Source organism: Delphinus delphis, chromosome 2 (assembly GCF_949987515.2).
Source record: "Delphinus delphis chromosome 2, mDelDel1.2, whole genome shotgun sequence".
NCBI classification, from domain to species: Eukaryota; Metazoa; Chordata; class Mammalia; order Artiodactyla; family Delphinidae; genus Delphinus; species Delphinus delphis.
Genome location: NC_082684.1, coordinates 50,952,910 through 50,980,802, shown reverse-complemented (window position 1 = coordinate 50,980,802; position 27,893 = coordinate 50,952,910). Strand labels below are relative to the sequence as shown.

The 27,893-nt window shown below is 42.8% G+C and overlaps 4 protein-coding genes and 1 non-coding gene across 7 annotated transcripts; 2 read left to right on the top strand and 3 right to left on the bottom strand.

Moving 5' to 3' along the window:
- Positions 1–348: 348 nt before the first annotated feature.
- Positions 349–13,033, top strand: LRR1 (leucine rich repeat protein 1). Of its 2 annotated transcripts, none has more exons than XM_060003454.1 (4): positions 349–604; positions 3,973–4,071; positions 6,178–6,899; positions 12,585–13,033. In XM_060003454.1, the coding sequence occupies exons 1-4, from the start codon at positions 392–394 to the stop codon at positions 12,823–12,825; spliced, it is 1,275 nt and encodes a 424-aa protein (XP_059859437.1). In that variant the 5' UTR covers positions 349–391; the 3' UTR covers positions 12,826–13,033. The 2 variants fall into 2 exon arrangements, with proteins under 2 accessions (XP_059859437.1, XP_059859439.1); XM_060003456.1 differs by having other exon boundaries at positions 12,484–12,711.
- Positions 13,034–15,043: 2,010 nt separating this feature from the next.
- On the bottom strand, positions 15,044–16,409 carry RPL36AL (ribosomal protein L36a like). Of its 2 annotated transcripts, none has more exons than XM_060004611.2 (2): positions 16,257–16,409; positions 15,044–15,489 (listed from the first exon to the last, which is right to left on the bottom strand). In XM_060004611.2, the coding sequence occupies exon 2, from the start codon at positions 15,456–15,458 to the stop codon at positions 15,138–15,140; it is 321 nt and encodes a 106-aa protein (XP_059860594.1). In that variant the 5' UTR covers positions 15,459–15,489; positions 16,257–16,409; the 3' UTR covers positions 15,044–15,137. The 2 variants fall into 2 exon arrangements, with proteins under 2 accessions (XP_059860594.1, XP_059860595.1); XM_060004612.1 differs by lacking the exon at positions 16,257–16,409 and adding an exon at positions 15,831–16,027.
- Positions 16,410–16,476: 67 nt separating this feature from the next.
- Positions 16,477–19,184, top strand: MGAT2 (alpha-1,6-mannosyl-glycoprotein 2-beta-N-acetylglucosaminyltransferase). The gene has a single exon (XM_060004609.1). The coding sequence runs from the start codon at positions 16,943–16,945 to the stop codon at positions 18,281–18,283; it is 1,341 nt and encodes a 446-aa protein (XP_059860592.1). The 5' UTR covers positions 16,477–16,942; the 3' UTR covers positions 18,284–19,184.
- A 1,113-nt stretch (positions 19,185–20,297) lies between these two features.
- DNAAF2 (dynein axonemal assembly factor 2) lies at positions 20,298–27,585 on the bottom strand. The gene is made up of 3 exons (XM_060004606.1): positions 24,034–27,585; positions 22,099–22,242; positions 20,298–21,306 (listed from the first exon to the last, which is right to left on the bottom strand). Exons 1-3 carry the CDS (start codon positions 26,119–26,121, stop codon positions 20,803–20,805), a joined length of 2,736 nt encoding a protein of 911 aa, XP_059860589.1. The 5' UTR covers positions 26,122–27,585; the 3' UTR covers positions 20,298–20,802.
- A 231-nt stretch (positions 27,586–27,816) lies between these two features.
- Positions 27,817–27,889, bottom strand: TRNAG-GCC (transfer RNA glycine (anticodon GCC)). Its single transcript has one exon. It is a non-coding gene; the product is annotated as a tRNA-Gly (tRNA).
- Between the last annotated feature and the right edge of the window lie 4 nt (positions 27,890–27,893).

Below are 27,893 nucleotides of genomic sequence, written 5' to 3'. Positions count from 1 at the left end.
AACAGCGGAAACTAGGACTCGGCCCCAAACTATAAGAGTTGCGTCCGTCAGCGCGCGCTCCCGGGAAAGGACGTGGCGCCCCCGCCGATCGCCGGTTTCGGGAGACGCGCGCCGCGTCCTCAGGTGGTAGGTGTCCGCCCTCCGCGGGCCGCAGCCACAGTGCGGACTTGACCCTGCAAGGGAGAGGGGACGCCGCCCGTTCCCGCAGGACTCGTGGAGCCGCTGTACAAAGAAACCGGAGACGTCGGCACCACGAGCAGGCAGGCAGATCCCCGAACAGCCGCGTGCTCTAGGACCCCGGCGGCGGCGCGGCGCGGCGCGGCGCGGCGCGGCGAGAAGGGGGAAGTTTCAAAGCCGAGAGGTGGCAGCTGGTTGCTGGAGCTACGGCGAGATGAAGTTGCACTGCGAGGTGGAGGTGATCAGTCGGCACTTGCCGGCCTTGGGACTGAGGAACAGGGGCAAGGGCGTCCGCGCGGTGTTGAGCCTCTGTCAGCAGGCGCCCAGGACTGAGCCGCGGCCCCGAGCGGGGGGCGAGCGGGGCGGCCGGCACCACGCTTGCCTGTTCATTTCCACTCTGAAGGACAAGCTCGGGACCCGCTATGAGGTGCGTGAAGCAGGCAGGTCAGGGGGTGGCAGCCGGCCGCTCTTGCCCTAAGCGCCCGACTGTTCCCGAGGCTGGACTCCGTCTTAGGGGTTCCTGAGCGCCCGGCCCCGAACCCCATGACCACCCGGACCCCGGCGTCTCCCTACGGACCCCGAGGAGGAACGATTTTGAGAGTGCACGTCTTATTTTTCTTGCCCATTTCTGCGACTTTGTATTGACAGCCTTGCTGTTTAGTTGCAGATAGCAGCCCCGCCCCTTTAAAGCCTTGGAAATTTCGGCCTGCCGGATTAAACTATAAACGAAGCATCAGTCCAGTTTGGGGGAACTGTAAAATGACTACTCTTTGGTTCAGTAGATTCTGTTTCTCCATAGGCTTTTCGCTAGTTTTGTCTGTTTGTTGGTTTGTTTTGTTTGTTTTAAGGTTTTGTAGGGTGTTCCTAAGGTCGTTAGGCCAGATTAGTACAGTAGTAAAGCAGTAGTGCTTGGGTTGCATCTTGATATTTTTATTAAAGTTATTGGTTACTGCATCTCTCTCTCTTTTATTTCTCCTCAAATGTTTGATTTCCTAAGTCTTGATTTGTTAGGTCCAAGACTTTTTCGTATCTACCTAGCAGTAGTAAACCCTCCAGAAGAAGTTGGAAGTTGAAGTGGAATTTTTTGAAATAGAATTTTTAAAGTGCAAGTTTTATAAAATCCTTTTACGTTGATTACCAAGCACGTTATTTTGTGAAAATGACTGGAATAGTTTTGTGCCTACTATAATAAAATTGAGGGGACAATTCATCACCCACCATTGCATCTGACTCTTGACTGGACTTTATACAATTTCTGAGATTATTTCCCTTACAGTGTTTTACTCCTCAGTGAATACTCATAGTTGAGGAAAGGAGTTATTGCTGTTTCATTCAGAGCCACATAAATGTTTGATGTGAGTAGTTGAAAGTCTAAATAATTCCCCCCTTTCCATGAAATCAATTCGTATAATTTTTCGAATTAAAGGGACTTTAGAAATCACCCAAATTTTAAAAGTTAGAAAACTGTTAGGTGACAAAAGCAAACTCATAACCAGAATTGGGTCTCCCTTTTCTCCCTGTTGTCTTCCCTAAAACCTATCTTTTCATGCCCAGCTGAGGTACTGCCTATTTTCAGAGTCTGTTATGATCTCTCCTTTAAAACGTTTATTGCACTAATAGTCAGTAGCTGACCTAACCAAAATTTTATTGTAAACTGCTAGGTGAAGACTTACTGTGTGCAGGGTGCAGTGCTAGATACTGTGGGAAATAAACCTGATTGAGTCACTGTTTTTCCAAGACCAGAAAGGGAGAAACAGAAACCACCACTTATAAAGGTGGGCTATGATAAGTGCTGTAATAAAGGTAGAAGCAGAGTAGTATAATATCAAAAATGAGATCAATTCTGATTAAAGGTCTTGAGAAAGTTTTGTAGAAGAGGTGGTGCCACAGGGCTTGGGACATAGTAGGTGTCAAGTAAACATTTATTGGTTGAATTAAGGTGGTTTTGTCCTGGGCCTTGAAGAGTAGGTATTAGTGCTCAGTATGGAAGTATCTCGGGGCTCTTTCTTACAACCCTCTACCCTTCTGTCCTGACTTCAGCTGTCATCCATTTGACTGTGATTTCCAAATATGTTCTTTAGCTAGTCCTCTCCGTTAACTTCCAACTTGAGCCAGCTACCTACTGGAAATCTTCACTTGGATGTGTAGCAGTATTTCAAATTTAAAATATCCCCAGATTAATTTTCCTTGCCATCCCTAACCCTGCTTTTCCGACAGTCTTCTGCAACCCTTTAAGTAGTATTCTGCCCCATCCAGACACCTTAAAGCCTTTCCCTCCCCACATCCAATATATTATTGAATTCTTTCAATTCTACTTCCTAGGTAGCTTTCATATTTTCATACCTCCTTCCATCCCAGCTGTAATCTAAATCACCATTGTCCCTTGCCTCGCTAGTTTCTTAAAGGATCTTCCTACTTCTACCGTTGTCTTTTTCCATCCCATTCTCCCCGTCCCAAAGTTCATTCTTACACTGTAGTTAAAGGAAGCTTTTCCAAATGTAGACCTAATCATGTTCCTATCTTAAAGTCAGTCAGTGGATATCACTGTTCCTAGGATAAAATCCAAAATTCTTAATATGGTTTACAAAATCTTTCACCATCTAATCTCTGTTTACCTCTCTAGGCTCACCTGCCTCTTTTCACTGGATCTTTCAGGTGCACTGAACATCTTTCAGCTCCTCACAGCTACCAAGCTCTCTTACCTTGAAGGCTTTGAACACATTGTTCCATCTTCTTGGTATGCTACCTGCTGTGTCTTCCCCCAGTATCTTCAGTTGCCTAACATCTCTTAATCCTTCATTCTTACCTTTAAGGTCACTTTCATACCCCTTCGCTAATAAGGTCTTACAGCAGCCTGTACTTCCCTTCTTTTAATATTTGTTATGCTTGTAATTACTTGTTTAATAACTGTCTCTTATGAGATCGCCAACTTGATTAGTGTAATTACCATGCTGCTCTTACTTACCACTGTTGTCCCAAGCCCCCTGTCATAGTAGCTGGTACATAGTGGCTTCTCAATAAATAGTTGCTGCATTGAAGTCTGAAGCAGAAGCAACATTAGTCATTAAAAATTTTTGAGCAGCTGTTATGTGTCAGTCACTTTTCTGGCTCCAGGGAAATAAAGGTGAACAAAGGAGACAAGATTCCTGCTTTCACTGAGTTTATATCTTGTGGGAGGCATGCCCACCCCAGACTAATGGGCTGAAGTTAAGAAGGCAAGTAGCTGCTATTGGCAATGGGAGAAAAGAAACATTCTCCTCAAACACAGGGGTTTCTGTTTTCGAAGAAGAAAGAGTTACTGGACAGGTAGAACAATTATGTCTTTTTTTGTGGCTGTATCGGGTCTTCGTTGCTGTGTGCACGCTTCTCATTGCGGTGGCTTCTCTTGTTGCGGAGCACGGGCTTTAGGTGCATGGGCTTCAGTAGCTGTGGCTCGCGGGCTCTAGAGCGCAGGCTCAGTAGTTGTGGCGCATGGGCTTAGTTGCTCTACGGCATGTGGGATCTTCCAGGACCAGGGCTCAAACCCGTGTCCCCTGCATTGGCAGGCGGATTCTTAACCACTGCACCACCAAGGAAGGCCCAGAACAATTATATCTTACCAGATGCTAGATAAGGAGTGTAAATACCCCAAAAACCACCCAAACAAAAACCTTTAAATCTTAAAACCACAGAACACCCAGACTTAAGAACTAAAGGCCAAACCAAACCTGGCAAAGTGACTGGCACATTCCAGTTGTAATAAATATTGAATAACAGTACCTGGTTTTGTCCTTTTTTCCCATTGGTTTTAAGCAGCTAAAGGAGAACATTGAGCAGTTCTTCACCAAATTTGTGGATGAGGGGAAAGCCACTGTTCGGTTAAAGGAGCCTCCCGTGGATATCTGTCTAAGTAAGGTATGGTATTAAAAACGTTAATGCTTAGACTGGTTGACTGTAAAGAGAATAGAGGCTCTTTTAGGATCCTGATACCCACATAGCTGAACAGAGACAGTCACTTGCTGGTATGTTTGAAGAAGTGACGGCAGTTTCCCTGGCATGCATGTATGGCCTCTAAAACGGCAGAGTCAGTCTCAGAAAAGTTGCCCAGGATGGGAAGGAAAACTGGGTTTGCTTCTGTGCCCAAGATGGCCTCAGGGTGTTCTTAGACAGAACTCTATAAGGCAGGTGGCACAGGTCTACGTTTTGCCAGCTGAATCACAGGTGATGAATCTAAATTTGGTGTTAAAAAAAAAGAATGAAATACAATTAGAAACACTTCAGGGGGTATTTTACTTACTATAATCACTTTTTAAAATACATAAACCATTAGAATAAAAAACTGTTTTCTTCTTTGCCTTACCTCACTTTTTCCTTTTCCCCCTTCCCAGAGGGTAGGAGCAGTGATCTGTTCAACCTTGCGGTATCCTTAACCCCAAGGCACGTGCTTTGTAAACATTACAAGTTTAATAACTGTTTAAGGTATTTGTATTGAATGGAGGTGTTTTGTCCTACCTCCTCCTGTTCTTGTGGTTTTTCATTTTCTCTTATATTCAGCCTATCTTTCCACTAACTCCTTCTACCTAAAAACAAGCTGAGAGGTCTTACCAATTTAAAAAGTAGAATAGACAAATTTCTGGAAAATCAAGGCTAAATCTATTGGCTCCACTTTCTTGCTATCTCTTTTGACCTCTGCTTTCACTGGTTACTCACAAAACACTGCCTCAGAGATCAGTGATCTCCCTCCCATTTGCCAAATCACATTGCCGTTATTTCTTATCCTTTTTGAGCTCTGTAGAACTCAACACTGATGACCACTCTGGACCTACTGGCTGGACTACTTCACCCAGGTCACCAGACTTTCCTCACTCCACTTGACTGTGTATACTGCTGCCAAAATAGCTCTTGTCCTGTAATTCTCAACTCAAAATTCTTCAGTGATTTCCCACAGCCTGATCATTCTATCCTCCTTACCTTGGCATCAAGCTCATCTGTAATCTATCCCCGTACTATATTTCTTCTCTTTTACTGCTCTACAAAGCTCCTACATTCCAACCAAATAGGATCATATACTTAGTTTCCCAAACTTGCTGAAAGTTCACTAGTCCTTCACATATAAACTTTATGAAACTTCTAAAGTGTCCTGCAAGTATTAGTTATTTTTATTGATGACTTAGTTCACATACCACTTTACTAGTGATTTCTATGTCCAGCTGGAAGCAGTCTCTTGCTTTTGATGTTTTCTAGTACTTTTGGCATTGAGTGCTATTTGGCCTTGCTTTTTTTTTTTTTTTTTTTTTGCGGTACGCGGGCCTCTCACTGTTGTGGCCGCTCCCGCTGTGGAGCACAGGCTCCGGATGCACAGGCCCAGCGGCCATGGCTCACGGTCCCAGCCGCTCCACGGCATGCGGGATCCTCTTGGACCGGGGCACGAACCCGCGTCCCCTGCATCGGCAGGCGGACCCCCAACCACTGCGCCACCAGGGAAGCCCTGGCCTTGCTTTTGACAGGGCCGTTGCTTTTCACAATTCCTAGTGTTTGTGAATAACCCCCCCTAGGTGTTTTGCAGTGCACCGCACTACCTTATTCTATCTCAGAGGCACTGGAGATTTGGGTCAGTTCATCTTTTCTTTTTTTTTTTGACTTTGGTTACTAAGTTTAAGTAAGTTTTTTTGTGTTTTTTTTTTGGATTATAGTCGTTGGGTCAGTTCATCTTAAACCCAAATCTTAAGTGGAATCTTTTCATGCTTTCCTGTTTTATTTTATACTCTTATGGCTCCCCCTGTGAACAGTTTTATTTAGCGTATGTCTCTCAATATAATTTTTCAAAAACGTTTAAAGTTTTTTGTATCTGTATTGAAATTTAGTGAAAATAGAATACTAAAAAAATTTGTACAGCCATTTTCAATAAATGATTGCATGATTTGCATATATAACTTTACAGACTTTGTTTAGGATAGATTAGCATGGATGCATTATCTAAAATGGAATTTATAATTGTACAACTTATTTTTATGTATTCAGGCCAATTCCAGCAGTCTAAAGGGTTTCCTTTCAGCTGTGAGACTGGCTCACAGAGGCTGTGATGTTGAGGCACCACTTTTAACCTTCACACCAGTGAAGACTTCAGAATTTGAAAAATTTAAAACTAAGATGGTTATCACATCCAAAAAGGACTATCCTCTAAGCAAGAACTTCCCCTATTCTCTGGAACATCTTCAGACTTCTTATTGTGGGCTTGCCCGGGTTGATATACGTATGCTTTCCTTAAAAAACCTTAGAAAATTAGACTTGAGTCACAACCATATAAAAAAGCTTCCAGCTACAATTGGAGACCTCATCCACCTTCAAGAACTTAACCTGAATGATAATCACTTGGAGTCATTTAGTGTAGCCTTGTGTCAGTCTACACTCCAGAAGTCACTTCGGAGTTTGGATCTCAGCAAGAACAAAATTAAGGCACTCCCTGTGCAGTTTTGCCAGCTCCAAGAGCTTACAGATTTAAAACTTGATGATAATGAATTGATTCGACTTCCTTTCAAGATGGGACAACTGACAAACCTGCGTTTTTTGTCAGCGGCTCGAAATAAGCTTCCGTTTTTGCCTAGTGAATTTAAAAATTTATCTCTTGAGTACTTGGATCTTTTTGGAAATATTTTTGAACAACCAGAAGTCCTTCCAGTTATAAAGCTGCAAATGCCATTAACTTTATTGGAATCTTCTGCGCGAACCGTACTATATAATAGGTAAGCCTTTAATAGCATCCTGGTATTCTCATCATCCTCAGAGTAACAAAGTCTTTAACATAGCTTATGACGCCGTGCACAATGACGCTTTGCTCCAGTGGCCGTCTTGCTGTTCCTTACCTCTGCTTAGAATGCTTTTCCTCCAGAAAGTCTCATAGCTTACTTTCTCACTTCAGTTCTCTGCGCAAGTGGCACCCCAGAAAGGTCTTTCCTGACTACTCTATCTAAAGTGTTATCCCCCACCCCCTTACATTGCTTGATTTTTTTGTCATAGGATTTATTACCTGGAATGATACATATTTTTTAACATTTGTTCGTTTTCTGTCAGATATTCTCACTAGAATGTAAGATCCATGAGGGCATGGACTTTGCCTTATTCTCCACTATTTCCCTTGGGTCTAAAATGTGATATCTATCCCCCATACCTGCAATATGTTAGGGAATGAATGAATGAAGAATGAGTGAGTGAGTGAGTGAGTGAATAAATCAATGAATGACATTGTTTCTCAGAGTCTGGTTCCCTGACCAGCAGCATCAGCATCACCTAGGAATTTGTTAGAGGTGCAAGTTCTTGAGCTTCACCTCACACTGGCTGAATCAGAAATTCTGAGGGTGGGGTCCGGCTCTCTGTGTTTTAACAAGTCCTCCAGGTATCTCTGATACAGTCTAAAAGTTTGAGAACTCCAATCGGACATAGTGGTAAAGTGTGGTCTTTGGAGTCAGACTTAGGTGTGATTTCTGGCTTCACCCCTTAGTGTGGCTTTAGCAAGTTATTTAACCTCTTTGATTGAATCTCATCTGTGGAGCAGGAACAATAATACCCACTTTACAGAGTTGTGAAGATAAATGATCTAATGTAATGGCAAAGCATTTGGCATATAGGAGGACTCAGTAGCTCCTGGTTCTCTTCCCTTGTCTTTGAACACTAACTGCAGTTGGTCATGAGACACCAAATTCCAGTTATTCATTTTATTCAGGCTTTCATATAGGAGTGGAGGCTAAGATGTGAACCAAATTACTATTGAGTGCTTATAAAATGGTAGGAGCACCATATTTTGAAGAAGAGATTCTTAACTTTTTTTTAGTGGGGAGAGACTCTTAAAAAAAGAAAAATGACAGAAGTTATGTGCCTAGAAAAATGCACACATGAATAAACACAGACTTTGGCGTACAACTTTATAATGCTCATAGACCCCACTGAAACCCAAGCCAGTCTTTCCTCGTCACCATCCCTAGCTTAAGAGCTCTTATCCTAAAGCAGTGGTTCTCAAATTTTACTTCACATTTAGAATCACCTGAGGAGCTTCAAAAAATTCTGATGGTTAGTCCGCACCCCAGACTTATTAAATCAGAATGTTTGGGAGGGGACTTCCCTGGTGGCGCAGTGGTTAAGAATCCGCCTGCCAATGCAGGGGACACGGGTTAGATCCCTGCTCCGGGAAGGTCCCACATGCCGTGGAGCAACTAAGCCTGTGTACCACAACTACTGAGCCTGCACTCTAGAGCCCGGGAGCCACAACTACTGAGCCCGTGTGCTGCAACTACTGAAGCCTGGGCGCCCTAGAGCCTGTGCTCCGCAACGAGAAGCCCGCGCACCGCCGTGAAGAGTAGCCCCCGCTCACCACAACTAGAGAAAGCCCACGTGCAGCAACGAAGACCCAACTCAGCCAAAAATAAATAAATAAAATATAAATAAATTTGAAAAAAAAAAAAAGAATGGGAGTAGGACCCAGTATTTTTCTAACTCCCCAGGTATTCTAATGCATGGCCAGCTAGGATTAAGAACCGCAGCTTGCTTTTCAAACTTTAAGTGCATTCACATCACCTGGGAGTCTTGTTTAGCAGCTTCTGTTTTAGAGGTCTGTAGTAGAGATCTCCTTTTTTTTAATTTATTTTTATTTTTAACATCTTTATTGGAGTAGAATTGCTTTACAGTGGTGTGTTAGTTTCTGCTTTATAACAAAGTGAATCAGTTATACATATACATATGTTCCCATATCTCTTCCCTCTTGCCATATCTCTTCTCTCTTCCCTATCTTCCCTCTTCCCATATCTCTTCCCTCCCACCCTCCCTATCCCACCCCTCTAGGTGGTCACAAAGCACCAAGCTGATCTCCCTGTGCTATGCGGCTGCTTCCCACTAGCTATCTGTTTTACATTTGGTAGTGTATATATGTCCATGCCACTCTCTCACTTCGTCCCAGCTTACCCTTCCCCCTCCCCATATCCTCAAGTCCATGCTCTAGTAGGTCTGTGTCTTTATTCCCATCTTGCCCCTAGGTTCTTCATGACATTTTTTTTCTTAGATTCCATATATACGTGTTAGCATGCGGTATTTGTTTTTCTCCTTCTGACTGACTTCACTCTGTATGACAGACTCTAGGTCTATCCACCTCACTACAAATAACTCAATTTCGTTTCTTTTTATGGCTAAATAATATTCCATTGTATACGTGCCACATCTTCTTCATCCATTCATCTGTCGGTGGACACTTAGGTTGCTTCCATGTCCTGGCTATTGTAAATAGAGCTGCAGTGAACATTTTGGTACATGACTCTTTTTGAATTATGGTTTTCTCAGAGTATATGCCCAGTAGTGGGATTGCTGGGTCGTATGGTAGTTCTATTTGTAGTTTTTTAAGGAACCTCCATACTGTTCTCCATAGTGGCTGTATCAGTTTACATTCCCACCAACAGTGCAAGAGAGTTCCCTTTTCTCCACACCTTCTCCAGCATTTATTGTTTCTAGATTTTTTGATGATGGCCATTCTGACTGGTGTGAGATGATATCGCATTGTAGTTTTGATTTGCATTTCTCTAATGATTAATGATGTTGAGCATTCTTTCATGTGTTTGTTGACAATCTGTATATCTTCTTTGGAGAAATGTCTATTTAGGTCTTCTGCCCATTTTTGGATTGCCTACATTCCAGGCGAGGCTGCTAGTCCATGAACTACACTTTGAATACAAAGGCTCTAAAAGTAACTAAGGGCTCATTGTTTTAAGGCAGTGATCCTCAGAAGTTGAGAGTGCATCACAATCATGCTTATTGTAACACAGTACTTACTAAAGCAGATTGCTGGTCCCCACCCTCAGAGATTCTTACTCAGTAAATTTGGAGTGGGGATGAAACTGCATCTATAACAAGTTCCATGGGAATGTTGATGCTGCTGCTCAGGGGACCACACTTTGAGAAACACTGGTTTAAGGCATTGACTCTTAACTAGGATTTGAGAATTACCTATTAAATGACAATACATGTAAGTACCTAGAACAGTGTCTTGTTCATAATAGGTCCCAATAAATACTTATTGGATGTATAAATACAAGTAATTTGCTTCTCTGGCAATTAAAAACCAATGTTGTTATCATTAGTTGTGGAGGAGTTCCTAAATAATATAGATGAGAAATATATATCTAGATTTTCTGGTAATCTAGGTCCTAGATTCTACCTCAGACCAACTAGTTCAGAATCTCCAGAGATGGACCCCTATTGTATGTCATGTATTTTTTTAAATCTCCCGAAGTGATACTGATGATTCAGGTTAAGACCACTGATTTGTGAGAAACATGTGTCTTTTGGAAATGTACTTCTCCCGAGTTTCTTGTTCTGTGTTTTCTCTGAGACTTACATATGAAAAAAATATATATGTTGTACTTATTCAAATTTGAAAATTATGTCCAAATGAGAAATACTATAAATGGTTACTGATGATTTGAAAAGATCATAACAGATGGCTGACTCTGATCTTTACTAAAGTATAATTTTGCATGTTTTGAGCTCCCTTGTTTTAAAAAGAATATAGATCCAAAGCCATGAGAACAGCATCTGTTATCTAGCTATTGATAAATTGTCCTAACTGGGACTTCCCTGGAGGCATAGTGGTTAAGAATCCGCCTGCCAATGCAGGGGACACGGGTTCAATCCCTGGTCTGGGAAGATCCCACGTGCCGCGGAGCAGCTGAAGCCGTGCGCCACAACTACTGAGCCTGCACTCTAGAGCCTGCGAGCCACAGCTACTGAAGCCCGCACACCTAGAGCCCACACACCAAGAGAAGCCACCGCAATGAGAAGGCCGCGCATTGCAACAAAGAGTAGCCCGCACTCATCTCAACTAGAGAAAGCCCTCGTGCAGCAACAAAGACCCAATGCAGCCAAAAATAACTAAATTTATTTTTAAAAAAATTGTCCTAACTACTGGTTATAAACATAAAGTTATAGTCTATTAGAAAAATATGTTGTAACTTAAATTATGTTGGATAGAAAGTACAGTTTTTAACTGTTTCCTGTTTCCTTAGACTATAACCAATAGCCTGGAATGTAAACATTGTTACTTACACAAGTAAGTAACTTGTGAAGAAAATTGTTACTTACACAAATAATAAATTCGTACATGTGAAAAAATTAAAAATTGCAAACAAGGCCAATACCAAATCCCTTAGGAAGAGTAGGCCACTATTTTTGATTTGATGTGTATCTTTTCAGACTTTTCTAATAGGGTTTTAAACTCCAGTTTAAATTATAATAGTAGGTTTTATTTATTTGTTGAAAAAGATCTGAACACCTATTATGTGCCAGCCTAGGTACTAGAGAAACAACAAAGAGAACAGTGTGGGGGAGACGCAAAGTGATGGCCGTATGGCTGTGTTTAGGGTGGAGTAGCGAGCTGGGAGGTGGGCAGGCAACCTCAAGAAACTGTCTCTTAGTGTCTTGTAGATGAGGGTTTTGAGTTTGACTTGATTTGATTTTTTTTTTTGACTTACTTGGATTTTAATTGTATTGGGCGCCATTGAAATTGTAAGCAAATTTTAAGTGAATGAATTTAAGCAAGGTTAAATTGCTTACTTGGCTACTAAAGTAAAACTAATGTCCCAAACAACATGTGTTTTAAATTTGTTTCACATAGTTTAAAATTCCCTTTTGAACATTTGATGCCTATGAGAGTATATGGATTGATTGATTGATTTTTAAATTAATTTATTTTTGGCTGCGTTGGGTCTTCGTTGCAGTGCGCGGGCTTCTCATTGGGGTAGCTTCTCGTTGCGGAGCATGGGCTCTAGGCACGCGGGCTTCAGTAGTTGTGGCTCGCGGGCTCTAGAGCACAGGCTCAGTAGTTGTGGCACACAGGCCTTAGTTGCTCGGCGGCATGTGGGATCTTCCCAGACCAGGGCTCGAACCCGTGTCCCCAGCATTGGCAGGCGGATTCTTAACCACTGTGCCACCAGGGAAGCCCCTATATGGATTTATTTAAATAAATGTTTCTTCACAGATAGAACGAGTAATTCTCTCATTATCATTTATAAGAATTGTATGACAGAGCCATACGTTTAAATTATGTTACACTGGTCATACAGTATAATTATATAAAGGACAGATGGCTCTTTCATTGTATTCAGTGGGTTATGCTAATTAAGTGGCAGTGCTAAAAGATACTTTATGGAGTGGTATAGATCCTCTTAGGTTTACAAAATATGTCATATGCTGTTACTTAGTATATTTTCCCCATTTGTACCAGTTAGGAAAATAAAACAATATATTGAGTTAATTAAGAGTAATTTTATTTTTTCATTGTTATAATTTCAGTGTCCAGTAATTCATGAAGTTTTGAAGTTTGAATCTAGTACATGAAGTTTTGAATCTAGTAACACATTAAAAACTATTTTTAAAATATTTTTTTCCAATAGGATTCCATATGGCTCTGATATCATTCCTTTCCATCTTTGCCAAGATTTGGATACTGCAAAAACGTGTGTTTGTGGAAGATTCTGTCTAAGTTGTTTTATTCAAGGAACTACTACCATGAACCTACACTCTGTTGCTCACACTGTGGTCTTAGTAGATAATATGGGTGGTACTGAAGCACCTGTTGTCTCTTACTTCTGTTCTCTAACCTGTTATGTAAATTCCTGTGATATGTTAATGTAATAAGTGATACCACAAAAAGAAATTTCATTTAGTTACAGGCCAATTTGGGACTCACTTATTGTTTACATGTCAAATTGGATAAAGGGAAGCTTTTCTTGGGTTTTGTATACTTGCTTGAGGGGAAAAATGCGTTAGTGTAACATTTTCGATCATTTGGCTGTAATATCTTAATTTCATTAAAACCTAATTTTATTGTGGTGTTAACTTTTATCAGCTTATTGCACTTGTGTTATTTCAGCCTAGTGTTTCCAGAATGGGTTGTGGGGCTATTTTTTAATGTTAAAACAGATATTGATCCCAACCACTCTGGTCATAGAATTTTCTTATCAGTTTTCATCTTGCGTTTCAGTTAAAGAAATTGAATTTCTAGGACTTCCCTGATGGTCCAGTGGCTAAGACTCTGCTCCCAGTGCAGGGGGCCCAGGTTCAATCCCGGGTCAGGGAACTAGATCCCATATGCCACAACTAAGACCCAGTGCAGCCAAATAAATAAATATCAAAAAAAAAAAATTGAGTTTCTGTATGCAGAAAATATACTTTGCACTAATATAGTCTAAACTGTAGTGAGAACTTGTTTGATATGAAACTACATATAAGTTTTTAAGCACTTTTGTGTTTTTCAGGTATTATTCTAAATATATATGGAATTTTATATTCACCATACATAAAGTAGGAGTTGCTTTGGACAGACTTAAGCTTTTACAAGTTTTATAATATTAATTCCATAATCTTTGTTGTGATTTCTAAGATTTTTAATTTTTAGGGCTGGAATGAAGTTTTGGGGTTGGGTGGGAGTAGCAGAAAATTGCTACGTTTACTAAGTTCTGTATTATATGAGGGTGGTTCTTTTTGTTTTAGTCACTTAATATGTTTAAGTTTTTTAATTAAAAAACTGATAGCAATATATCAGCCACAATATACCAGCTAAAGGATGATTAGGATTTGAACTAGAGCAGAGGATATATAAAAGGAACCAACTTAAAAGAATCTTGGAAAATGGAAGCAGAACTGTTTCATTCTCCTCATTCCCACTGTCTTTCAAATCAGCCTCTCTCCTAGATCGCTGCAACAGTGTCAGAACTAGCCTCTGGGAACAAAGGAGGGGAAAGAGTGTAAGTATCTGGAGAAAAATCCTCTCTGTGAACCTAGATCGGGGATTTCCAGCCCAGGCTTTATACTGCCTTCTAAAAGTTAATTCACTTTTGCTCTTTAAAACTAAGAATTCTGTAATTAAGTATCTTAGGATTTTCTGAACTCATAAATTGGTGAGACATTGCCTGAAAATATTATAAAACTATATTAAAACGTGGTTCTTTAAAAAGTGAAGTTTTGTGGCATAGTTAAAATTTAGTGCATATCTGATTTTTACATGTTCCTGTAGAAAGACAATTATTTCTTCATCAATAAATGTAGATATAAAAGTCTGTTGGGGGGCTTCCCTGGTGGCGCAGTGGTTGAGTCCGCCTGCTGATGCAGGGGACATGGGTTCATGCCCTGGTCCGGAAGATCCCACATGCCGCAGAGCGGCTGGGCCCGTGAGCCATGGCCGCTGAGCCTTCGCGTCCGGAGCCTGTGCTCTGCAACGGGAGAGGCCGCAACAGTGAGAGGCCCGCTTACCGCAAAAAAAAAAAAAAAAAAAAAGTCTGTGTTGGGAATAAGTGCCCACCATGTTATTCCTACACCCTAGCCCTTTGCATTCTTGCTCATCTACAAGCCATCCCCATTGTAAGCATCTTAGCCTAAAATTCATTTACAAAAAGCAGGGTCTTTATTTTTGGCCGCATTGGGTCTTTGTTACTGCACACGGCTTTCTTTAGTTGCGGTGAGCGGGAGCTACTCTTCCTTGCCGTGCACGGGCTTCTCACTGGATGGCTTCTCTTTTTGCAGAGCTCGGGCTCTAGGCGTGTGGGCTTCAGTAGTTGTGGCGCATGGGCTTAGTTAGTTGCTCTGCGGCATGTGGGATCTTCCCGGACCAGGGCTTGAACCTGTGTCCCCTGCATCAGCAGGTGGATTCTTAACCACTGCGCCACCAGGGAAGCCCACCTTCTTTTTATATAAATACAAGATGCCAATTTTTGTGGAACTAAATTTAAATAATGAATTAGATAAGAGGATGAACCTTAGTTCACTTACAAATAATTTACCATTATTTCTTTAATTTACAGCCAAATTAGGCCTGTGATTTTACTTATATTTTAAAAAATACAAAAGATTTGAGTAAGAATATCACTGTATTTATTCTCATACAGGCAATTTTTCTATAACTTAAACATTTTGCTCTCAAAAATAAAAGAACAAAAAATTCCCAAAGCTTAGAATTGGATCACTTGGCCCTTTCTCTTCTTATCTCCTCCGAGTTCAAAATGCTTGCATCTCTTAATGGCCAGCATCCTCTTGGACCTGCAGTTGGGCTCAACACATTCAAGCCTCAGTACGATCTTCTTTGTGGTTTTAGCCTTCTTCCGGAAAATTGGCTTTGTTTGCCCACCATAGCCACTCTGCTTCCGATCATAGCGCCTCTTTCCCTGGGCATACAGGGAATCTTTGCCCTTCTTATACTGGGTCACTTTGTGAGGCTGATGCTTTCCACACTTCTTACAGAAAGTCCTTCGGGTTTTAGGTACATTGACCATCTTTGCAGTAGAGGTGTCTTCACGATGAAAACTGTTGTAAAATATTTAAAATACGGCAGCAAACGTTAAACATTTTGAAAATTCAAGTGTTTTATAAATATTTATAGGAAGATAACATTACACAAGTCAGTAACGTATAACTGCACCAAGTATTCTTTTTCTGTATGAGTAAATGCACATGTACGTGCACAGCTTTTGGAAATCCTTAAATTATTGGAGCATTTATAGAATGAAACTCACTGAAAAACATCAAGAGCAGCAAACAGCAAGAGCAGCAACACAGGGACGCCCAGTACAGTTTCCCCCACAAAGTGGGTTCCTCTGGGGCTTAATTTACCGTGGCCCAACAGCTAAAGCGTAGTGGTGTGATACCTGATTTTCTTCGGCAGAGAAAGAAGGCCGAGGCTAGAGTTTATTTTCGCCTCTCCGCGCACCCTCTCCTTCCATGTTCTAGCTCCCGGGCATGCCCGACTCGGGGCGCGGTGTAGAGCCACCTCCACGGCCCGCCCCGTCCCTTCTCCGAGAACCGCATCAGCCTGGTTTCACTTTTCCCTCCGAAGCATCGTCATCCTTTCCTCAGCAGCCCTGAAGGCTGACGTGTCCCTAATAAGTGCCTCCCGGCCCAGCAGCCGCCTTGCGAGAGCCCCTTTCCGGAAGGGAGAAGCCCGTTTTTGAAATCCACCAACCAAGGCGGCGGGCCTCGCCCTCCCTCTCCTACCAGGGCCCACACGGCCCAGCCCTGGATCCTGAGCACTGGGGACTCCAGCCGGAATCGCCACCGCCCCGCACCCCGCTTACCTGGAAAACCCGCGTCCACGCTCCGGCCTCGTTCTGCTCACGCCTCACAGGAAAGGAAGGAACGCCCCGGATGTAGGAACTGAGCCTGAGCGACCGCGCTGCGGCCCAATAGGCAGCGGGCGGCGACGGCCGTGCGTCTCCAGACTCGACCGGGAAGCGCCAACCGACGGCCCGAGGGGCGGGGCGGAGGGGTGTGGGTCCGGGGACCGCGGCGTACGGCGGGCCGGTCGCTGGTTGTCAGGACAGTCACCGCCGGAGTGGGGCGAGGGTACGTCCCTTGGTCTGAGACGCCCGGGGCCGCGTAAAGATGAGAGCACAGAGGACGCAGGGCCGCTGGAAGCGCAGGTAACGGAGCCGGAGTGCGGTGGGGCCGCGACAGGCTTCTTCCGGGACCCGTGCTGGATGGAGAGGACCGAGGCGACGCCGTGCCGCGGCTCCTAGCGGCGGGGCCGGTGCCCGAGCTGCAGCTGCCAGGCGACGATGTGTGGAGCCCGGGCGGCGCGGGGGAGCTGAGAGCCTTCGGGCCCCAGGACCCCCGGGGCCCGGGATGAGTTAGCGAGGACAGCCGCGCGGGCCAGTTCCGACTGCTGCAGGCCACGGCCGCCGCCCGCCCGCCCCTTCCGCGCCGGAGCCTCTAGCTCCTTTCCGCGCCCGTCTGCCTGCCTGCGCTCCTGGCGCCGGAGACCATGAGGTTCCGTATCTACAAGCGGAAGGTGCTGATCTTGACGCTCGTGGTGGCCGCTTGCGGCTTCGTCCTCTGGAGCAGCAATGGGCGACAAAGGAAGAACGAGGCCCTCGCCCCGCCGCTGCTGGACGCCGAGCCCGCGCGGGGTGCAGGCGCCCGGGCCGGGGACCATCCCGCCGTGTCCGTGGGCATCCGCCGGGGCTCCAACGAGTCGGCGGCTCCGCTAGTCGCGGCGGCCCCGCACCCCGAGGTGGACAACCTGACGCTGCGGTACCGGTCCTTAGTGTACCAGCTGAACTTTGACCAGACGGTGAGGAATGTAGGTAAGGCCGGCTCCTGGGCCCCCCGAGAGCTGGTGCTGGTGGTCCAGGTGCACAACCGGCCTGAATACCTCAAACTGCTGCTGGACTCACTTCGAAAAGCCCAGGGAATCGACAACGTCTTCGTTATCTTTAGCCATGACTTTTGGTCGACCGAGATCAATCAGCTGATTGCTGGAGTGGATTTCTGTCCGGTTCTGCAGGTGTTCTTTCCTTTTAGTATTCAGTTGTACCCCAACGAGTTTCCGGGCACTGACCCCAGAGATTGCCCCAGAGACGTGGAGAAGAATGCAGCTTTGCAGATGGGATGCATTAATGCTGAATATCCCGACTCCTTCGGCCATTATAGAGAGGCCAAATTCTCCCAAACCAAACACCACTGGTGGTGGAAGCTGCATTTTGTATGGGAGAGGATCAAAGTCCTTCGAGACTATGCTGGCCTCATACTTTTCCTAGAAGAGGATCACTACTTAGCCCCTGACTTTTACCATGTCTTCAAAAAGATGTGGCAATTAAAGCAGCAAGAGTGTCCTGAGTGTGATGTTCTCTCCCTGGGGACCTATACTGCCATTCGCAGTTTCTATGGCGTTGCTGACAAGGTAGATGTGAAAACGTGGAAATCCACAGAGCACAATATGGGTCTGGCCTTGACCCGGGATGCCTATCAGAAGCTGATTGAGTGCACAGATACTTTCTGTACTTACGATGATTATAACTGGGACTGGACCCTTCAGTATTTGACTGTATCTTGCCTTCCAAAATTCTGGAAAGTGCTGGTTCCTCAAGTTCCTAGGATTTTTCATGCTGGAGACTGTGGTATGCACCACCAAAAAACCTGTAGACCATCCACCCAGAGTGCCCAAATTGAGTCACTCTTAAATAATAACAAACAGTACCTGTTTCCAGAAACTCTAACTATCAGTGAGAAGTTTATGGCAGCCCTTTCCCCACCTAGGAAAAATGGAGGGTGGGGAGATATTAGGGACCATGAACTCTGTAAAAGTTATAGAAGACTGCAGTAAAAAAATCACAATTACAAAAGCAAAAGTAGTGACAGTCTTCTATTTTTGATATTTGTCCAAACAGAATATACAATTGAATAAAAGGGTTTAGGAACTGGTTTCTGCTTTAGTACAACAACAACAGAATTCTCGTAAAAGGTGTCCCAATATAGTAATCTTTTCCTTTTATGTCTGATTAAGATGTAAAACAAGTTTTCATTTTGAGAATTGCGTTTTAAAGCTCAATGTGTATCTGCTAAAGGTAATCATTATTGTTAATTGATAAGAAAGAAGAGGAGAAATTTTATTTAAATTGCATCTATTAATCTTTTTATCCGGAACTTTGTACACTTTTCCACGTTCAAGACTTCAAGTACAGCAGAATTTATTTAAAATTGTCATATTAGTAAAAAGTATTACAATCAAAGTGTTAAGAGTATTAATGGAACAAGCCCAGCTTCACTCTTGACACAGTTACTAGGAAGGGATTGTTTCACTGGTTTTATAACTGGAAAGTTATGTTAAACACCCTGTCAGAACAGAGTCATTTTCAGTATTAAAGATTCCTGTATTATTGTGTTAAGATTTGCCGTGCTTTGGAACCTTCATAGAACACACTTTCTTTTGGAATGTATTTGATTGATAAGAAAGTTTAAACACTGTTTTCACCTCAATGTAGAAATACAGTGGTTTTTTTTTTTCTTTTAGTGCTGCCAAAATAAAATACTCATTTTTGCATAAAAAGATTCCTGATCATTTTGCAGAATAAATTTTTACACCAAAATCCAGTAAAGACATTCTACAAGGTTTAAAGTTAGCATTACATATTATCTGTACATTGTATAACTGAGTTTGAAATAAAGAAAACCCAGCTCTTGACAGTGCATCCCTTTGGAAGAAACTGGCTTTCAAATTAGCCAGGCATAGATAATGAGCAATAAAAAGCTGCTGTGTAAGTGAAGTACAGCCAGAAATGATACAAAGTTCAGTCCTGCCAAAGTGAAACATGTTCTAGTGCCAGCTTTATTTTAACAGAAATCGTACTTTTTAAAAGGACAGACAGTAAATAATAGGAAGCAGGCTTAAAATTTACTCCATATTTAACATGAAAGTTTTCCTTAACAGTATATAATTGTATTCAATCATAGACTACTTTCTGTGTAGGTACTGCAATAGTCATTTTAATCTAAGAAAACTGTGTACCTAATGGACAGTCTCAAAACTATTATTCCATCAAATTAAGATTCCTATTATGGTTGAAAAATGTATATGGTCATCTACAATGGAGCAAATAGTTCTCTTGCTTTATGAGCTACCTTTATACTGCCCTCAGCCCGCTGGTTCCAGGTTTTACTGGGGTTATAAATGTAAATCAGAATGAACTGCTAGGCTTCGTACCAGTTTTTGGTGCTCTGACCTGACCTCCCTAGTTCAAAGGACTAAAGAAATTAGTTTCCGGGACTAAGGTAAGGCCAGAGGTTTGAATTAGTAGCTGTTTTTGGAACAGAAATAGATCAGCTCAAGGCCTTGGGGTCAGCGATTAGATCAACAAATATTTTCCTTTCTATATTGTCTTTCATGTTGTCCTAAAATTTTTTGTGAGGAAAAAAAATCTGTTGGGATTTTCTCCTGGCCTCAAATAAAAATACTATTCCACAAAATTCGTAACTTAGCCACTGTTGATAAATTATCTGCTGCCCTCTTTTAGGTGTTATAAAAGAAATTGATTAGAAAACACTAGCTCTTGTTGTTTTCATGTAATAATATAATGAAGACAATTTTCCTATTGGAGCAAATTCTTAGACAATTTGTCCTGTTCTAAAATTTGTAAATTAATTCTATAAAACCAAGGGATGTTTGAATAATTTCCAAAAAATTATTTTAAAATTTTGAATTTTCAAGGTCATTAACAAATAACCTGTTATTTATATATATATGTATACACACATATATATACATGGTGACATATATGAGAAGAGTAAAATACACAGTTGAAGCAAAAATACTAAATTTCAGTGTATTTGTATTGTTTGGATCTTTTAATATTGGTTAGTAAAGTTCTTTCAGAATCTCTATGACAAGCATAAGTACATCCTATTTAGTGAGACAAATGCATAGTTTTGAGATTCTCCTCCCACCAACACATGCACTCTAGTGTGCTTCTAGTTAATTGCATTCTTTAGAAATACTCTTTGTGACAGACACAACTTTTAATGAGTATTTATTTTGAAATTTTATTAAAGTAATGGCAAACAAAAGCCAAAAACAGCACAGAAGTAAATATAAATAGGTTGTATTAAAACTAAATGTTTAACTATTAGAAAAAATATACATCAGAGGAATCACAAAACTTATTTCCATAATTAAGGAAGCTTTGTATAAACTCTACATGCAAAAAAATAAATAGCTTCAGTATCCCCATGAGAATAAAAATTGCAAATTTTATACTTTCTTGAATACCTTTGGTTTTAAGATAGTAAACAGTCTATTTTTAGTCCATAAGTTTTTACTCAGCCTTTAAATTCTAAGATGATACAGAATTAATCCAAGTCATAAAGCAAAGAATTCTGAAAACTGAATGAGCAATGAGTCACATGATCTTTAATAATCTGCACACGACCATCTTGCATATTGGTTTCCTTTATGTTGTCAAAACCAGGTGTATTGTGAACTTCAGTTTTGTTCAGTAATGAAGATAGGTGATCTCCATCTAATTCTTTCTCTTCAGTTATTACTGGTTCTTTTAAATTATCTTTTTCATCATTTGAGTGAACAGCACTTTTGTCTTTTATAAATTCAGGTTCCATTTTTGACTCAGGTTGCTGAGACTTTGCAAACGGCTTTTGAGAAACATCAAGGGCCCCTTGTTGCAAGCATGCAACTGAACCACAACTGTCTGTTTCTAGTACTTTGACTGCTACAGATGAATTGGAATCAGCTGAGGTAGTAGCATGCTGTAGACGTTCTTTTTCAGTTAGATGACTTCCTTCATTGACTCTTTCTTCCTTCTCATGAAGCTGCTCAGAGTTACTACATTCTTGCAACTATGTCAGGAGAAACAGCAAATTAATAATTCCTTGAAACAAATAGAAAAGTAAATTGTACCCGCTGGAAACTTTTTTAAGTTGTGAAGGAATAACCCAGTAGACTTACAGATAGGCCCTCTGGCTTCCCCCTCAAAGTCATTCTCCAAATGCTGCCAGTCATATTTTAATCATACAAACCTGGCATTGATTCTCTGATTAAATACTTTCATTGACCCTTCATCTCTTTCAGGATAAAATAATCCTGGCCTACAAACCTTTTAACATGGCCTATAAAACCCATTAGCAGTCATTCTTATAAGGGCATTCTTGAATTTCTTGAATTTTCTTGTATTTCTGTGATTCTTTAGAGCCTCTTTCCCCTGAATTCACATTACAAGTCAATTGTCCTAGTTACTCATTTGTGTCCAATACTGAAGACTATAAAAATAACCAAACTTAAGTTCAACTAGAAAGAACAAACTGGATGACATAGTTCCCATGGTTTGAGAGTCAAAAAAAAGCTGTTTGTCCCTGGACTAATACTCATAATTCCCAAATGTTAGTTTCTCTCCATTCCTCACTGAACAGTTATTTTGGGATTAAAGGAGATAACATAAGTGAAAATGAACTGCAGATGTTTAATAGTAAAATACATATAAAAAAGTCTTTATTCCTCTTAACATCACTCTTCCCAGCCATCATGTCCACTTAGTTTAAAGTTATCATATAAAGAAATCAAGAATTAAGTTATCTGTTAGGCTTCAACCTTGTCCCAAATCACGACTCTATAGAGCCCACCAAAATCCTTACCTTTGCATGTATTTCAATCTTACTATCAGTAACCTGAAGAACTTCAATTAATGGTGGGGTTAGGGGCATTGTCTGTTTGAATGGAGGGCTCAGGACCTCTTCAAGAAACTCATTAACGTTTTCTTCACTGACAAATAACCTTTCCTAAAATAAAAAGAGAAAAAAAAATTCTACCTTATTGGTCATACTTGACAGAGTTGTATCTAAAACCAGCTCATAAAAGTTCTCACACAGTTCAGAATTGCACTTTTAAAATGTTTATTTTAATGTTATTCCTATGCTGTTTTGGCAAAAGAAAACTGAGTATTGTACAGAGCAATAAGAACAGCAGGAGTACACACATATATAGGAAAAGACCCTAGAAGACAAGTCTTAGTTCCTTTTCTAGGTCTCTATTAAATCTGAGGTATGTTTTCCCTCCAAGTAATCTTACTTACAAATTATCTTCCTTTTTTTCCCCCTCTATTTTGTAAGAGTAACATCACCTCTAGAGTTATAAATGCAGTCCAAGCTAGAAAATGCAATTTAATTTTAGAACACTTCCTAATGAGTCAGCAAAAGATACACAGACAGGATCTATTTAATTTTGTGTGACCAGTTTGCCTTTTAGTTTTTGGCTAGGTAAGAAAATACATTCTTTAGTATTCTCTCAAATGCTTGTCCATATAGTTTTTTTTCCCACATTGTGAGTTATTTTCACATTTATTAAAACAATTACAGGAAAACGACTGCCCTTTCCTAAATTTCCCCTTCTGATGACATAAACAGATAGTCGATTTCATATTTTATATTCTCACAAAGTATTTTACCTAGCCCTGGCTATTTACTTTACCATTTTTGGAGGTTTTCAAATTAACCACTTCTCACAGAAGATACACCTCATAAAATAAAAATTTAACTTATTAGCAAATTTCTAGAAAAATACAGGAAGAAGTAAAACTTCCTGGCAGGTTAAAGCCCAAGGCCCCAAACTTAATTTTTAATATATAATCTGTGCAACTAGTATTGTGAATTTGGGAATTTAACCCTTGAATATCTTAAAAGAGCTAAAAAAAATTTACATGTAACATTGATACAAACCTCAATCAAAAATACCAATTAATTGTTCACTTATGAGTTTAAAAAGTTCTATAGAACGTCAAACTTTTTTTTTCCAGTATTTGCCAATAGTACTGGAATATTGAATCTCAAGATCCTCGGTAATCTGAAAGGTATAGTAGCAACTACAAAATGATATCCTAGGTAAACCTGATAATGCACAGCCCCAGTTTTTGCCCAAAAGAGATGTAGCTGATGTGATGTTGGTACCAACAAAGGCTTATATCACACTTCGTTAAATGCCAGCCATTGTGTCAAGTACTAGCAGGGAACAGATTAAAACAGATGCAAAAAGAGGTAACTTCAATGTAATATAACGCCCACCAGAAAACAACCCCACCAATATCAGCGACTGAAATTAAGCAGTACCATATGGCCGAGAGGGCAAGGGATTTAGATTCACACCTGCGAGTTGGTTTTCCTACAAAAGAACTGTGTGGCACAGGCTGAGTTACTTTTGCTCTCCGGAAGTAAACTATTTACTTTCTAAGTTTGGAAAAAGCTATTTACCAACTTAAAATATGGCCATAATAGAATGCCTCTTAAACCTATTTGTGTCACAACCCCTTTGAGAATATGACTAAAGTTACAGCCCTTCTCAAGGGCAACTGTGAAGATTTGAAACCCATCCACCAGAGAGGATGCGTTAAGTTTTTTTCGTTTTTTTCAATATGCGTTTAAGTGTACTTAACATCTTTCATCAAGTGCATCAATTTCAAGTCATCAGGAGAGAAGTTATAATGGAAAATCCTTTGTTTAGGATAAACTGAGAGTGTGCCTGTGATAGCAAGTGGAACAGAATATTTCAAATATTAGGACTCTAGAAAGAACTGTTACCTCCAAAGAATCGTTGTTTAAACCATAATACCACTCTCTCCACTGTCCATGGCACTCTGGAGATTTGGCCAGTCCTATCACTGCATTGTTTGAAGAAATGCTAACCACTGGTTCTTTGGTATTCAACTTATTCTCTGGAGTAAATTGCAAAACGAAGGAATAATAAACTAAGTCTTGGGTGGAGAAGGACAATTTGTACCAGAGGGGGGTCACTTCCCCTTGAAGACTTTGAGGCTGGATCCAAGGCACTTGAATGAGCAGAGTCAGGGATTCTTCATCCTGATTACACTGCAAAGGCGGGCACAGAGGTTCCCCGCGGTCGGTGCCGGGACCACTCATGGCTCGATCAGCTGGCTCCCTGCGGGTGCCTTCCCGGGCCTCCAGCGCCTCCACGCCGAGAGTTCGGCGCGCACTCACTTTTCCTGCAGAAGACCCCCTGTCAAGGTCCCCGGATGAAGTACTAGGAGCGCCTCCGCCACCGTCCCCAGGTGAGTTCCCAGCTCCGGGAGGCGGCTCCTCCCGGATGCCTGTTGTTGATCTCTCTTGCCCGCTGAAATCCCGCTCTTCGGGTGCTGAGACGTGCTCCTCCCCGGCGGCGTCCGGGGTGGTGATCCCGGCGTCTGCAGTCCAGCCTCGGTTGGGATCCGAGCCTTCGTCCGCCCCACCAACCCCCGCCGGGCCCGCCTGCCCCTGGTGAGCGGAAGCGCAGGGCGCGCAGTCAGTTCCGGGCCGGTCGGCGGCCTCTTCCGGGGTCGCGGCGGGCTCCGGGTGCGTGGCGGTCGGCGCCACAGGTAGCGTGACCACCAGCTGCCGCCGGGCCTTGTTGAATTGCGCCTTGCCGCAGCTGTCATCCACCGGGTACGGGAGCGAGAGCCGCAGCCGGTAGTCGGGTTTCCTCGAGTCGAGGCACAGCAGCTTTCCCGTCACCTCCAGCGCTGCCTGCTCAGCCGAGCGCAGCAGCGGCAGCTCGATGGTGACCACGAGCTCCTGCGGCACAGTACTGGGGGCCGAGTCCCGAGAGCAGCGGTAATCCTGGAGGTCCACGTGGTGGCGCTGCACCACGCTGTAGCTAGGCTCAGTGGGGGCGGGCTGCAGGACGGCCTCCGGATGGGAGGGCGCCTGGGGCCTGGGGATCGCAGCGCTCCCGGCGGCCTCCGGGTACCGATAGGGGTAGGGGAAATCGGGGAGAGGGCTCTCCGGCTCCCCCTCGGGCCGGGCCGGGGAGCCCCCCGGCAGGGGCGTGCGTAGCACGGCGGCCTCCGGGGTCCCCTTGTACTTGACCTTCAGGGTCTTGGCATTCCTGCGGTCCAACTTCACGCCGAACTGCTTCTCCACGGCCTCCAGGGCCGTGGCGTCCAGCATCTGGCGGAAGCGCTCATGGCGTCGGGCCAGCGCAAGAGCGTCTGGGTGGAAGACGACGTCGTAGACGGTGTAGCGCCTTCCGCGGCCCCCAGCGTACTCGCGGCCCGGCGCCAGGCTGTAGGGCAGAGACCACTGGCTGCCGGATGCCGCGGCCCCGGAGCCGGGCCGGCTGCTGGGCGCGCACACCAGCGCGTTGCTGCACACGTTCACGAAGCAGCGCCGGGTCCCATCCAGGCTGGTACGCAACACGTGGCCCGGTTCCGGGTGCACGAACCGCACCTCCACCCCGCGCTCACGCTCCAGGGCCGTGATTTCCTCCTCGTAGCGCCGCCGGTTCTCGGGGTCCGTAAGCTCCTCGGCGTACTCGGAGAACATTCGCCGGAACTCCGGGTCCTGGAAGGCGGAGGTGAGCTGCTGGACCTCCTCTCCGCTCAGATCCAAGTCTTCCAGCGGCGAAGAGGTTGCCGCCTTGGCCATACTGCCCCTCGGCTCCTTGCCCAGGGGCCAAGGGAGATGAATCTGAGACCGAGTGGGAGGAACGCGTCGTAGAGTTGCTGGTCTGCGGTGAGTGAGGCGGCGGAGGTCTGTAACCGCCAGAGAATTGAGCCTCGGGCAGCGTGTGCTCGTTGCCATAGTGACACCACCAACTGCCGGGAGGAGGGGCAGGAATAGGGGTGACGGAAATATCAGAAATAGCCTTAGTTTCTTCAAACCAACATTATGCATTTTTTAGATTCCTGTGCCATGGTGCAGTTACCTCTGCAAAATAACCATCTGAATAATTGTCATAATTAACAGTATGATGTACGTTATCCATTGTTCACAACACTTCAAGGTAGACCTAATCCCCATTTCACAGATGAGAAGATAGGACCTGAGAATTTACCTGACGAAAGTTACAAAGCTAATACATTCACAAGCTGTGATTCTAACAACTTTATATGCTTTATTCACTTCGCTAAACCAGCATTTCAGTCTCCTAGATATTTCACCAATTTGCCCTGTTTACAACTCTCATTTGGTGCAAGAGATATTACGGGCAGGCTATTCATAGCCAATGATCAGTAAACATATGACTTCGTTAATAATAAAAATGCAAATATAAGATACTGCGTATCACCTATCAAAATGGAAAAGGCTTTTTTTAAAAACAATTACTGTATTTCCTTGGAGTGGTAGAATTATATTAATAAAACCTTTCTAGAGAGTAGTTTGGTAGCTGTATAAAAAGCCTTTAGAACATGCATACTTTTTTTTGATCCAGCAATTCCAACTTTGAGAGCATGCTCAAGAAACATTGATTCTAGAAGTTTGGGAAGAAGCTAAGAATTCAACAGTGGGACTGGTTGAGCAGATTTTGGTACAGCCATGCAATGGGATTCTATGCAGCCATTCAAATAGATATTATAGAGTCAAATAGAATCCCTGACTCTATTTATTGATTGGGGTAGTTATTAATTGGTAGTTGTTAAATCCAGTGATCATTTTTCTGTTCTCATTTTGTTGAAACTCTCAGCAACATTTAACACAATGTTGGCATTACCTCAATGTTGAGACACCATCCAAGTTTCTCTCCTACCTCATCACCTGCACTGGCACTTCCTGGTTTCCCCACACTGAGACCAAGTGTTGGCTTTTCTCATAGCAGAGAAATCTCAACCTACTCCCGTCTTGTGTGATCTACGTGGCCCCTGAGGCATAATGTCACATGACGGTGCCTCATACTCAGATTTCTGCGGTGCGGTCAGCCGTGCTTCAGCTGATTAAACACCAGGTCGGGGAGCACACCACCTCTCTGTTCCCCAGAGTATTAGCCCTGGATAGCCTTGCAGTGCTGTTTCTCTGCTAGCCCATTTTTCAGACCTCTGCTTCCTTTTCATTTCCAGACAATGTCCACCTCCACCTGATTCTAGTTCCTGTCTTATTCTAATAATTATTGCCTGATTCTGGCAACTTACCAGCTCGTACATAGTTAACTGCTCTGCTTCATCTTACGTCACCTTGCTCTGCTTCATCTTACGTCAGGATATAGTAATATCCTGAAACAAAGATTTTCACTATCATTAGAATAGATTCTGTGACTTGAAATTTAAACAATTTGCAATTCTTGAATATACTATTAAGACTTATGGTGAACATTAGCGTGTAACTCGTACAGAAATAATGAAACTTAAATTTTTAAACACAAATGTATACTTGGATTATATATTTTTACACATTTTCATATTTTTCCTAAAAGATTATGCAGAAAATATTTTTCCTATAAAACTATAAAGTATACTATCATGTTTATTTTATTTTAAAAAATATTTACTTATTTATTTGGCTGTGCCGGGTATTAGTTGCAGCATGTGGGATCTTCGTTACCGCGTGCAGGATCTCCACAGCGGTGTGCGTTTAGTTGCCGCGTGCAGGATCTAGTTCCCTGACCAGGGATTGAACCCGGGCCCCCTGCATTGGCAGCACGGAGTCTTCACCACTGGACCACCAGGGAAGTC

What these genes read in the sequence shown, in the direction of transcription:
- LRR1 (XM_060003454.1), top strand. Translation starts at nt 392, where the DNA reads ATGAAGTTGCACTGCGAGGTGGAGGTGATCAGTCGGCACTTGCCGGCC. An exon ending in AGCTCGGGACCCGCTATGAG is followed by an intron (nt 605 to 3,972) that starts GTGCGTGAAGCA and finishes GGTTTTAAGCAG; the next exon opens with CTAAAGGAGAACATTGAGCA. An exon ending in CGAACCGTACTATATAATAG is followed by an intron (nt 6,900 to 12,584) that starts GTAAGCCTTTAA and finishes TTTTTCCAATAG; the next exon opens with GATTCCATATGGCTCTGATA.
- RPL36AL (XM_060004611.2), bottom strand. Translation starts at nt 15,458, where the DNA reads ATGGTCAATGTACCTAAAACCCGAAGGACTTTCTGTAAGAAGTGTGGA.
- MGAT2 (XM_060004609.1), top strand. Translation starts at nt 16,943, where the DNA reads ATGAGGTTCCGTATCTACAAGCGGAAGGTGCTGATCTTGACGCTCGTG.
- DNAAF2 (XM_060004606.1), bottom strand. Translation starts at nt 26,121, where the DNA reads ATGCATAATGTTGGTTTGAAGAAACTAAGGCTATTTCTGATATTTCCG. An exon ending in TAAACAACGATTCTTTGGAG is followed by an intron (nt 22,243 to 24,033) that starts GTAACAGTTCTT and finishes TTTTTATTTTAG; the next exon opens with GAAAGGTTATTTGTCAGTGA. An exon ending in AGATTGAAATACATGCAAAG is followed by an intron (nt 21,307 to 22,098) that starts GTAAGGATTTTG and finishes CTCCTGACATAG; the next exon opens with TTGCAAGAATGTAGTAACTC.